Source organism: Sceloporus occidentalis, unplaced genomic scaffold (genome assembly GCF_023333645.1).
Source record: "Sceloporus occidentalis isolate IW3139 unplaced genomic scaffold, rSceOcc1.0.p SCAF_10, whole genome shotgun sequence".
Taxonomy (NCBI): domain Eukaryota; kingdom Metazoa; phylum Chordata; class Lepidosauria; order Squamata; family Phrynosomatidae; genus Sceloporus; species Sceloporus occidentalis.
Window position 1 is genome coordinate 15,007,238 of NW_028316990.1, and position 13,043 is coordinate 15,020,280.

At 41.6% G+C, this 13,043-nt stretch overlaps 1 protein-coding gene across 5 annotated transcripts in view; it reads right to left on the bottom strand.

The window, feature by feature from the left end:
* The window catches only part of BEAN1 (brain expressed associated with NEDD4 1), a 28,211-nt gene extending 17,405 nt beyond the window's left edge, over nucleotides 1-10,806 (bottom strand). Inside the window, exons 1-2 of one of the 5 annotated variants that reach the window (XM_089540222.1) lie at nucleotides 10,754-10,798; nucleotides 6,888-6,962 (exon numbers count right to left, since the gene is read on the bottom strand). In XM_089540222.1, coding sequence (XP_089396348.1) covers nucleotides 6,888-6,962; nucleotides 10,754-10,787 — 109 coding nt within the window. In that variant the 5' untranslated portion in view covers nucleotides 10,788-10,798. Of the gene's footprint in view, nucleotides 1-3,926; nucleotides 4,063-4,690; nucleotides 4,771-6,887; nucleotides 6,963-7,363; nucleotides 10,726-10,753 lie in introns of those variants that run through there. The other 4 variants (XM_089540224.1, XM_089540223.1, XM_089540225.1 and 1 more) reach the window with 4 other exon arrangements.
* Between the last annotated feature and the right edge of the window lie 2,237 nt (nucleotides 10,807-13,043).

Consider the following 13,043-nt stretch of genomic DNA (forward strand, 5'->3'; position numbering starts at 1 on the left):
GTAGCAGATCTTTGCTGCAGGAAATCCAAACCAGGGTCCAAAACATACTGCAGAAATAATCCAGTCTGAGACCGCTTTAACTGTCCTGGCTCAATGCTGTGGAATTCTAGAAACTGTAGTTTTATGAGACATTTAGCCTTTCCTGTCAAAGAGCCACCATAAACTACAATTCCCAGGATTCCCTAGCACTGAGCCAGGGCAGTTAAAGTAGTTTCAAACTAGATTATTTCTGCAGTGTGTTTTGGACTTAGATCATTTCCCCCTTTTATTATGCAGTTGAATAAATATTCCAATAAATGGAACAAATATTAATTCCAGCTTCAAAGCAAGCTAAATTAAACAACAACAAATAAAAAACTCTTTTGGATGTTTGCATATGGGGATGAAGAATCATAGAATCATAGAGCTGGAAGAGACCGCAAGGGCCATCCAGTCCAACCCCCTGCCATGTGTGTTACTTGCTATGCATGATGTTACAATCACAATCCAGCAGGATGCCTGTGATAATCTATGCACTCCAGGAAAAAGAAGATGGAAAGAAAGGCAAAGGTAAGAAGTAGAAGTGGAAGAAGATGAGAGGGATAATCAAGTGAAAGAACAGATGAATGTAAACTAATTGATTCACATAAACTTACGGTTTGGTTTAGTTGGGGATGAGCATTACAGGATTAAACCAAAAGCTACAGAGAAAAGGTAGGTTTTGAGAAAGGATCTGAAGAAGAGGTCAGCCATTTGCCATGGAAAATCTGAAAATACATTCCATCCTTCAGCAAAGGCTGTTTTAGGCTTGATAAGAGAAATCTACTGTTGGTGCAAAGTTTAAAAATAGTTCTCTCATCCCTGTTGTTGTTGTTACTACTGCCTTTGGCTCAAACATCAAATTACTTTGCAGAAATGGCCACCTCTCATTTAATAAGAAAGAATAACTGTCTCGGACTTGTTGCAGATCCTTGGCCAGCAATATATTTCTATACCAAGCCTTTAGCAGATATTTAAGACACCTCTGAGCAGAAAACCACCACAGCTCAATATGGAAGCAGAAAATATTCTTAGTCCCTCTAAGAATCTGTGCAGACTATGAGCACACGAAGGGTTGTAAAAATGTTCCCTGTCAGGAACATGGCACTCTGGAGGGCTGCTAAGCTTTCAGAACAAAAAGTTACTTTCCGTGATAGATTTGGCTATTCAGAAGTGAGCTGAAGGGGGCACATTTTGGGCTGGTTCAGACCAAAAACACTGGGATCTGTTTTTGCAGGCTTCCTTCCTTTTTGCATTTGCCAGAATCTCCCAGCTTTTGTCTCTGCAATCTCCCACATACCATTAGCATTGTGTAAGCTGCTGCAAACCAAATATCTACTTTGAGAGGGCAGACAGCATCTGTATGTCTCTCCAGAATGTGCAGCCAGAGTCTGAGATCTTGGCATGCATTTACCTTGATTATCTGAGTGGGATCCATTCATTCATCAAGGTTAATTTCTAATTTCTATATTTAAATAAGTGCAAGTGAGGTAAAGGTGTTACCATCCCACCAATACAGATATAGAAAGAAAGGGGAAATGTATTAGAGAAGACTTAGAATTATTAGGCATACAACAGACTTAAGCTATAATTATTGATCTGTTCATATGAGAGAAAGGCTATAAAATTATGATAACTATAGTTAGTCAGGAAGTTGTTTATAGTTAGAGAAGTAAAAGATACTTAAAATATTTTAACTTTGTCAGTTTGAGTTTATGTGTAGCATTGTTTGTTTATGTGAGTTATGTTTGTGGATTGTTTATATTGTCTGTTTTTAAAGATGGAAAAATAAAAAGTAAAAAACAAAGTGGTACCTATTTATCTACTTGTATTTTTACATGCGTTTGAACTGCTAGGTTGGCAGAAGCTGGGAGTAGTGATGGGAATTCACTCCATCCCACAGAGCTTGGGTCTTGAATCTCCATTCTATTGACCTTGCTGTCATCAGAGTCAGCATCTTAACTGCTAAACCATCGCATCTCTCTGCAAGTGAGGTACTTGCATTTAAAAAGGCTAGCATATGGGGACATTTCTTTTGCAAAATTACACAGAAAAGATAGTGTTAATACTTTTAGAAGTATAATAGGTAATGTTTTTCATTACTTCACTAATGTTTTTAGGGGGATGATTTAGGGGGAACCAGGGCCATTTTAATTTTTTTTGGTAAACAAATTACAAAAGTAACTAAAATAAATGTGTTAGTAACACATTACTACCATCTGACATTTTGAAAAAGCAACAAATAGTATCTTAGGTACTACGTTAAAAAAATTCCAAGGCTTCCCGAGATCCAATTCAGATGGAGAGGTTGTCCAGAGGATTGGTGACACCAGTATGCCGATGACACTCACAGCTTGTTGAATGAGAAAAGAAAGTCAAAATGGAGTGGGAATGGAAGAGTAGTAGCTTCTCTGTAACTCTCCACATGCCGTCACAGTCCTTTCATTCTTTTCCCAAAGGAGACAGTTGTAAAAGTGTGCCTTTTGTTGAACAGATTTTTCCAATGTGACAAAAGACACACTTGTATGACCGACTCCCTTGGGAAGAGAATTAAAGTGCTACGAGAGCACATGGAGTTCAATATTGGTACATTTGAGTGGTATCTGCTCAGACCCATAAAACAGGGATGCCAAACTCATAGAATTACAAGTATTTCCCCTGCATTCCTGTGTTAGTTTAATCCAGTAAGTGATGAATCCTTACAGGAGTATACAGGTATACACGTTAAGGTTTGATTTAAAGTAGTGGTTTTCAATTTTTGGTCCTCTAAATGTTGTGGAAGACAATTCCCATAATCCATCACTATGTTTGGACTATAACTCCCACAAACCTTTACTGTTTGTCATACTGTCTGGGCTTTTGGGAGTTGAAATCCAAAAATGCCTGGAGGACCAAAGTTTGACTGAGAAGCTCTAGTAGAGAACAAAAACTGGTGAGGAACTGAGCTGCTGTTTCCCAGGGAGCAGATCCTTTGGCCCGTATCTCCTTAGGATTCTGTTTTACTTTTTATAGCTTCTGTGCTGTGTGTGTTTTGTATTCTAGAAGAGAAGTTCTGAGAGGCAGGAATATTTTGAGACCAAATCCTTTGTCTTTAAGAGTAAAGAGACTTACTAGGAAACTTCTTTGAACAAGTGGTGCCTTAGTTATGCAATGAACTCAAATGCGTGTATCTGTGTGCACATACACACATGCGCACGCACATTCAACCATTTTGGCTATGTTGTATTGTTGTTGCCCATGTTTGCATTGCCTAGTTTAAAATGTAAATCTTTGTAAAGTTTAATACTGTGTTTGTAATGTTCATGTACAATATTAGCCTCACAGAACCTGAGCGTGCACTGACCCCTGGCATTGAAGACTGGGTCTGATCCTGAGCACAAATTAATTCTTGCATGACTACATGGAGAAGCAGAATTAGCAATGGTCAGTGGAAGTCTGAAGTCTGCCAAAGCAACCAGCTTGCAGGGATTATCCTGCTGTACTGAAAGAAGGATTTGCTTGGGCAGAACTTAAATGCTTTCTCAACCTCTGCCCTTGCTAGCTTTAGTTTTTGGAGTCACATATCACAGCTGGCAGCCCTGTAGACAAATGACAGCCCCTGGCAGGAGCCAGCTGTGTTGCTACTGCTGTGCAAGCTGGCACTTGCTTGAAAGGGCACTGAGAAAAGAATCCCTTGTGCGCATCCAATAAAGGCAGAGCTAAAACTGGGGCAAGATTCCTTGTGGAAAGATTCTCAGATGGCTTTTTAGAGGTCCAGCTCCCAGCTGGCTTTAAGAGCACATAAGCCAGGTTGCAGCTGCTTAATTAAGATGTGTAGTGTTTCACATTGGTGTGTGTCACTTTTTTTTAACTAAGGAAAGCTTTTCAGACACTGCAAAGCACAGAGCTACAGAGAAAGGGTACCTTACTTTCCACCTTAGGGCTGTAGTTCAGCACCTCAGCACCTCTTATGAATTTAGAAGATCCCTAGTTCAGCTCTTCACATCTCCAGGCAGTGTGAGGAATTTCTGTTCTCAAACCATGGAGAACTCCTGCGAGTGTAGACAGACAAGTTGGCACACTTCAAATGGTGCTGACCTCACACAATCCATTACCATTGTCCTTGCTGGCTTGGATTGATGAGAGACACAGTCTCAAAGTTCTGGAGAGTATCGGGTTGTTTAATCTATAAAGTTCTAAGATAAAACAGGTCAGATGTTTGACTCGGCATAAATCACCTTCCGATTTTACTGACACAGCCTGGAACATTTGTTAAAATTAGCCTAGGTGTTATTAACTTTTTTTCATAACAATATTCTAGCCATAATGCACTACATGTTACTGTAAGAGTACTGTATAAGTAACACTTTTCTCTTAAAAGACCACACATTGGCTGGCATCCCATTAGTGACACATGCATGCATAAGTCACACTAAGTATGCAGGGTGAATTATTCACTATAGCACAAAAAATACTCTGTTGACAAAAGCAGAAGCAGAGCTGTAGAAAGAGCAATGTTGTGCATTTGGTTGTATCGTGTGTATTGTACAAAGGCACCTAATCACTGACATGTGTTGCTTTTCAGCATAGGGATTGCACAGTGCTGGTGTAGCATATCACTGCATGTGGGTACAATTGGTCCTCCATATCTATAAGGGTTCCAGGAACCCCCATGGATTAAAAAACAACTTACCTGTGACTGATGGCAGCCAGGCTGAGAAGCAGGGCAGGAAGGGAGGCTGGGGCAGGAAGACCAGGGCACCAGGAACACATTCGTCCTGCTTCTGCTGTGATTTGGCTCCAAAGAGGCAGCTGGTGTGTTACCAGGAAGGAAGCAGGAAGAATGTAGGCATGGTGCTTGTCTCCCCCTCCCTCTTGGTTTACTGAAATCCCTCAGCTCCCTGGTGTGTCTGATTGAAAACAATCCCATGAAGGAGGTTAAAAGAGAGCAAGAAGCTGTAAATTCCTGCTTTTGGGAGCTTGGCTTTGCCTGTGCTGATTTCAACCCCTGATTCCCCCAACCTGCCCTGTGTCTGATTGATATCTTACTGCCACCACTTTGGCCTCAGAGGGAGAGAAGGAGCAGGCACAGCTCCATCATGTCTAGCCCAGAGGCAGAAGAAAGGACCTCCCTTCATTGCAATGGCCACTGCCCTGGCCTCAGAGGGAGAAAAGAACCAGCAGTATCTGCTGGACAGGATCCCCTTCCATTCCTTTCTACTTTTGTGTCATAAGCCTGAGGGCAGGGAACTGTCTACTTAACAATTTGTAAGCTGCTCTAAGAGCCACTGTGTCAGAAGAGTGGGCTATAAATACAATGAATGAATGAATGAATGAATGACAAGAGAGCAAGTGCCTGGCTCTGGAAGTTTCGCTTTGTCAGTATTGCCTTCCAACCCCTGTCCTGCCCCCATGTCTGATTGAAAGCAATCCCATAAAGGAGTTTAAAAGAGAGCAAGAAGCTGTAAATGCTTCCAGGGAGATTTCGGGCTTGATCTATTTTAGGACACATTTGTTTGTCTTTCTGACTGTCCACAATATGCTTAGCACTTTCCTCCAGCATCACATCCCAAATGAACTGATTTTCTTCCTATTTGTTTTCTTCATTGTCCAGCTCTCAAACCTGTACATGGTGATGTACTATCAGTAATTTGTATTGCACATTTACTTGCTTATATACCAGTGATGGCAAACCTATGGCATGCGTGCCAGAGGTGGCACTCAGAGCCCCCTCTGTGGGCACATGCACCATCGTCCCAACACAGACTTCACTAGAGTTTGTCATTAGAAATCCAGACGGATGTGGCACTTTGCAATAAATAAGTGGGGTTTGGGTTGCAGTTTGGGCACTTGGTCTCTAAAAGGTTCTCCACCACTGTTATATACTCTATATTTTAAAGTGCATAAGCCACTTTATTGAAATACAGCTTTTGGTAAGTTTTTAGCCATATGTGTATCTCGTTTTATTCTGCAAGTAAGGTTGCAAAGTATCACTTTTTGTAAGGGATGTCTCTTATTTGAAGGATGGGAAGCTTGTTCTTTTATATAGCCAAAATCCCACTTTTGGAGGTGTGGCCAGAAAAGATGAGGTCCACTTGTAGGAGCAAGTGAACTGTAGCTCACTGCCAATGCAGATAATGATGAGCTGATTAAAATGGATTTAGGACTGTTGATGCTTGCCAAAAAAGAAGCAAAGTATGCATTTTAAAAAAGACAGACAATTGTCAACCCTGTATGTCATGAATTTTGAGTATTCCTTATAAGTGTTTTGGAAACCTGGCAACCCTATCTACAAGCCACCTTGTATCACAATTTTGGTGAAAAGGCAGGATACAAATAAATAAAATGAATGATTTATTGATTGGGTGTGAAGACCAGGGAAGAATGGGAGAAGGAAACAATGAGGCTGGTGCTCTTTTTAAACCAGGGAACCCCAAGATTTTGACCCTAAGAGCCTCAGCCTCCAGTCTCCAGCCTTCCAATAGTTTCTTATTCAGTAAACCATGGCTCAGAGTTTGCAAGACCTGAGCAGGGTTGCAGGTGACAGGGCTTTTGGAGGTCTCTTATTCATAGATGTGCATCTGAGCATGTAGACAGTAGTCTACAAAAGCTCATGCTGCCAACTTCTTTCCTTCAGTTAGTCTCAAAGGTGCTACAAGATCTCTCTACATACTGATTCTACAGACTAACGTGGCTATATCTTTGAATTCTTATTTATAGAATTACCATACATCGACCTGATGCCAAACAAAAAAGCCCTTTTTGCTTGACAGACACAACCTTTTTAAGAGAAGTTTCAAGAGAATGTTCTCCCTAGATTTTGGTTTGGTGGGCTGAAAAACTGAAACAGATAGGAAAACAAATTGCTCAAACACTGGCAGATTACTTACACAGTTTAGAGTTGTTGCGGCCTGTTCCAAGACGGACAGAGGACCCTGGCGTGAGAGAGAGATGGACGAAAAGGACTAAAATGGGTGAGGGAGGGGAGAGAAGGGAGGAGAGAGAAAGAGAGAGAAGAAGGAAGGATTCTTAATAACAGTTTGTTTTGGTTTGCACAGCAGATGTCATTGAGTGGTACATGACGCTGTCAAAGTACACCCACTCAGTTTACTAGCCAGATTTTATGAATCCATTAAACATTCACTTCAGTGAGTAGAAACAAAATCCAGTTATTCTCCAACATTCTGGAAAGCTTCCTCTTTCAGGAAGCAATTTGTACCAACACATTTTATAGTCTCTTAAAGCCTTAAAAACAACAACAAAAAAAAAAGGGGGGGGGGCTGTAGATCAATAACCAAACACCTGTTTTGCATGGAACAGGTTGTTGGTTCAATCTCCAGCATCCGCAGGAAAGAAAGACTCCTACCTGAAACCCTGGAGAGGTACTGTTAGTCACTGTAGATCAGGGGTGGGATTTATGTGGTGGCCCAGATGCTGTTGGATTGCAACTCCCAGCAGTCAAGAGTGAGAAATCCTGGTAACCAGTCCAACAGTACAATGAGGGCTACATCATCCCAAACTCTGGTCTAAGTGGACCAACTAGAAATCTTGTAAATACATTTGATTTTCCCCCCCTGAAACCATTAGCCAGCCCAGTCAACAACAAGCTGAGAATCCAAACGTTGGCTTGAATCTTTACTTCCAAACAGAACAAACCCACTGAGGCATTTACTGAATTATGAGTCAACACATGGCTAAATCCCATTGTTCTAATGGATCTACTCTAGCCAAGCCAAATGGTATTCAATTTGATCAATACACAGGAGATTAAAGAACCGTTTTACTGCACAGAACTTCAAAGTGCTCAGATTGAAGTGTTTCATTGCCACTCTTTATTTTGGATGGTGTCATGGAAAGGTAAGGAAAACAACATCCCTCTCTCGAGAAATCAGCTTGATTCAGACCAGGCTTTGAAACAAAAAGTCTGCCCTCTCCAAAAACCTCTAGACTACAGTATCATGTTTGCAGCTATAAACACACCTGGCAACAATTAAGGTGTAAATATTTCATATCTTCTTTATTATCTCTATTCAATAAAACAATGAAGTAAGAAACATAATCCAATTCACTCCTTGCTGCAAGATGCACAGTCTCTGTGCCAGAAACCACACTTTAATGGGCCTCAGAGCTAACAAACTCATTTTCTTTCTCTCACACACACACAGTATATGTAGAGTTCAAAGATATAAATGCATTCATCTGTAGAATCAGTATATAGAGAGACTCTGTAGCGTCTTTGAGACCAACTGAAAGAAAGAAGTTGGCAGCATGAGCTTTGAATTTGAATTGACATTGGCACATATCTATAGTGTATATATGTCTGTCCCTGGTTTCCACTCCACAAAATGCATCTGAGGAAATAGACTGAAGTCTACGAAAGCTCATGCTGCCAACTTATTTCCTTCATTTAGTCTCAAAGCTGCTACAAGATCTCTCTACATTATTATTATTATTATTATTTTATATCCAAATGCATCTGAGGAAGTAGACTTAAGTCTATGAAAGCTCATGCTGCCAACTTCTTTATTTCAGTTAATCTCAAAGGTGCTACAAGATCTCCCTACATACACAATATATGTGTGAATCTGTGTGTGTGAAAGAGAACTAGATATATAAAAAGGAATCCAATAACATCTTTTGGGACAAACTAGGGCTGGTTCTGCACTGCAGAAATCATCTGGTTTGACATGGATTTAACTGACATGGCTCAATGCTATGAAATTCTGGGAATTGCAGCTTGTGGCAGCAAAGCGGAGCTGGATCTACACTGCAGAAATAATCTGGTTTGACACCACTTGTGGCATCAAAGCGGAGCTACACTTCCCAGAAACCATAGTACCAAGTCGTCGCAGTTAAAGTGGTGTCAAACCAGATAATTTCTGCAGTGCGGCTCCAGCCTGGGATGAGACAACTTCTAGAGTCAGCTTCCATGACTCAGTCCACTTCCTCTGATGTTGCACCTGAGCCTCAAAATGTGTGACTGGATTCCTTGATGCTCTTTGATGCTACAACAGACTAATACAGGTATCTCTTTTGAAAAGACATGTCAAGATACAAGATACACACAAATATATGCACTCATCCCTCCATATTTGCAGCTTTGACATTTGTGGATTTTATCATTGACGGATTGGATTAATATGTTCTCTGTAGGAATATCTAGGTCCTCCTGTGCAACTCTATGGTCAATGTCTGTCAGACTTTGACCACAGAGTTGCACTGGAGGACCTAGAGCTTCCTAGAGAGGTGTCTTCTATAGGTAAAAACATGGTGTTTTTGTTATTTGCAGTTTTTCCATGCTCAGAGGATGGCCATGGCAAAGCCTCTCTGAAGACATCTTGCCAAGAAAACCCCATGATAGATGCTCCTTAGGGTCGCTGTAAATCGGAAAGGACTTGAAGGCACACAACAACAACAGCGACAAGAAGACTGGGCTGCCTTTCCATCCTCTTCCCAAGTGCCATTGGAAGAGACCCCAAGGGCCATCCAGCCCAAACCCCCTGCCATGCAGGAACTCTCAATCAAAACATCTCCCAAAATGGCCATCCAGCCTCTGTTTAAAGGCCTCCAAGAAAGGAGACCCCACCACTTCCCAAGGCAGCATATTCCACTGTTGAATGGCTCTTATTGCCAGGACAGGGTGACCAGGTGTCCTCCTTTTCCAGGACGCATCCTCCATTTCAGCCTTCTCTCCATTCTGCAGAATGACTAAGAAACATGGATTTACATTTCTAGGAGTATTTTTTAAGCCTCCATTTTTCTGCAATGTCCTGCTTTTCATGGTTTCTGGTCCTCCTTTGAGGTTATGCCATCTGGCCACCCCCATACACCGGCAAAACTGGGCGACCAGGAGTCCTCCTTTCCCAGGACATGTACTTCAAAGCAACCCCCAAAGAGGCTGACCAGGAGTCCTCCTTTCCCAGGACTTGTCCTCCAAGGCAACCCCCCAAAACACGACCAGGAGTCCTCCTTTCCCAGGACATGTCTTCCGGGGAAACCCTCCAAACAGCTGATCAGGTGTCCTCTTTTCCCAGGACATGTCCTCCAAGGCAAACCCTCCAAACAGTCCTCCTTTCCCAGGACATGTCCTCCAATGCAGACCCTGTCTGACTAGGCGTCCTCCTTTCCCAGGACATGTCTTCCAGGGAAACCCCCTCCCCAAACAGCTGATCAGGTGTTCTCCTTTCTTAAGACATATCCTCCAAGGAAACCCCCTAAACAGGACAACCAGGCCTCCTCCTTTCCCAGGACATGTCCTCCAAGGCAACCCCTCCAAACAGTCCTCCTTTCCCAGGACATGTCCTCCAAGGCAACCCCTCCAAACAGGGCAACCAGACGTCCTCCTTTCCCAGGACATGTCCTCCAAGGCAACCCCTCCAAACAGGGCAACCAGACGTCCTCCTTTCCCAGGATATGTCCTCCAAGGCAATCCCTCCAAACAGTCCTCCTTTCCCAGGACATGTCCTCCAGGGCAACCCCCAAACAGGCTGACCAGGCGTCCTCCATTCCCAGGACATGTCCTCCACCCCAACCTGCTATGTCTAGGAGGACTTCCCATTTAAAAGCAGCAACAAAGAAGCATGGCTTAACACGGCCAGGAGCGTTCCCAGCTTTCCCCTGTCCTCCCTCCAAAGGGAGGGAAGGTCCTCCATTCTGTGGCTGATGCTGAGGACCCTGGAGGCCCAGGGCTGGATCCTGGCTGGGGAAAAGGGCGGGTCCTGAGGGGCTGAGGGAGAAGAAGACGAAGAAGACTCACCCGAGGAACACATCCAGGAGGCTGGGATCGCCATCCGCCCCAAGAGCGCCTCCCTCCCTGCCTCCTCCTCCTCCTCTTTCTCCTCCTCAGGACTTGAGTCCAGATTAAGGAGGCGCAGTGGCGGCCATTTCTCCCCGCCTTCTGCTCCTCCTTTTGGGAGGAGCACAGAAACGGCCATAGCAGCACAAAAAGAGGGGCAGAGAGACAGAGAGACTCCATTTTATTCTCTAACTGGAGGCCTGCCTGCCTTCACTTGTGGAAGGGCTCTTTAGGAGCCCCTGAGTTGAGCCCAGAGGGTCACGCTGCGGCTGAGAAGGCCAATGCGATTCTAGGCTGCAACAATAGAAATACATAGGGGTTTTTTTTTGGGTGGGTTTTTGGGGCCATGTGGCCATGTTCCAGAAGCCTTCGACTTCGCAATAGAAGGGCCACTTGCCCCTCTGTTGTGTGGGTTTGTTGTGGAGACTTAGGAGCCATGATATTGAGAAAGGGAAACATGCATTTATTTAGATGCAGCGTTGTTCCCAAATTACTGGGAGCCCCAAAGGCAAAGCCAGCCAAGTTTTTATAGCATTGTGATCAAAGAAGGCGACATCGCTTATAGTGAATGAAACTTATATATATATACATACACACTTGTTCTCTCCATATTTGCTAGGTTTGGGGGCACAAGGACCCCCGTGAATATGGAAAAACCACAAAAAACAAAAAACATGTTTTAATAATAATAATAATTAGTCAAAATTTTCTGCCCATTTTAACTTGTTTTCTTTTATTATCTCATCCTCTGTGTCTAGTTTTGTACATCCTTGATATTGTTTTATTTTCCTCTTTAGTATAGCTGTTAATTCAGTACTTTTTTCTTTGAAATCCCTCTTTTTTTGGTCTACTTTAAATCTTTAAATTGAAAATATTGAAACCAATTATTTACCAATCCTTCGTTTTCTAAGCCATCCCTTGATTTTACAGTCTATACCCTAATTATCTCCATATATAACGCCACAGAATAAAAACTAGTTTATTATATATATCTCTCTATCCTAGGGATATTTATTTATTCCATATATATATATTTATTCCAGATTGAGAATTCCCTGAAGAGAAAGAGAGGAATACATCAACAACATTAACATTATTAACCGTTATTAGTAAATCTCCCCATTTCGTTTTAAGGAATTCCAAAACTTTATCCCAGTCTTCAACTATTGTCTCTTCGGGGCTGTCTGTCACCATAGTACTAAGCTTATCCATCTGTAGTAAATCTGTAGTAAATTTATTGTAATTTGATGTATTTTACTGTTGTAACCCACCCCAATTCTTCATGATTGGGCGGGCTAGAAATAAATATTATTATTATTATTATTATTAATCGTACAAATAATTGACCCATTCTTCCAGTGATAAAGCATAAAGAAGTTTAGTGGCTACTAACATATATCTCAGGACCTTGCCATACTTTCTCTTTATATTATCTTCAAACATATTAAGTAAAATATTTTCCGGTGTTTTCTGTAAGTTAATACAGTCGGCCCTAATTATACATGAATTATTTATACACGGATTCAAGCATCCACGGTTTTAAAATGTTCAAAACAAGTATAAATTTCAAATATCAAACCTTGATTTTCCATTTTTTTTTAGGGACACCATTTTGCCGTGTCATTATATTTAATGGGACTTTGAACATACACGGATTTTGTTATTCATGGGGGATCTTGGAACCAAACCCCAGCGGATAACAAGGGTCCACTGTATCTAGAATTAAATTTATTTCTTTTACTATAGTATTCCAAATTTTTTTAGTTAATTCACATGACCACCAACAATGAATATATAAAATCCTGGAGCTAACCCACATTTCCAACATTAGCTATTCATATCTTTGTCTTTGTAAATTTTAGCCAATCTTGGCGGTGTGATTTTAAGCCAATTTTCCTTTTAAATTCTGTGCGGCTGTGAACTTTTAAGTTTCGTTCCCATGCTTTTTCCCATTGGTCCATATTAATCGGGCGCCCTATATCTCTAAGCATAACATCTTTAACAACCTCTTGTTCTGTATCCCAAATTAATAGTATTTTGTATATTTCCCCCATCAGTCCTTTTTTTACCCTCTTTGCTATATAATATTTCTTCTATTTCAGATTTTTTTGTCTAGTGTTCCCCATTCCTGAAGATCTATGCCTGTAACTTAAAATTCTCTTGTATTAGTTCTTCGTGTGTTTTTAACTCAAGTTTGTTATTTATGACTCTTAATACTCAATCCAATTACCTTCTCTATGTCTTTCTTTTC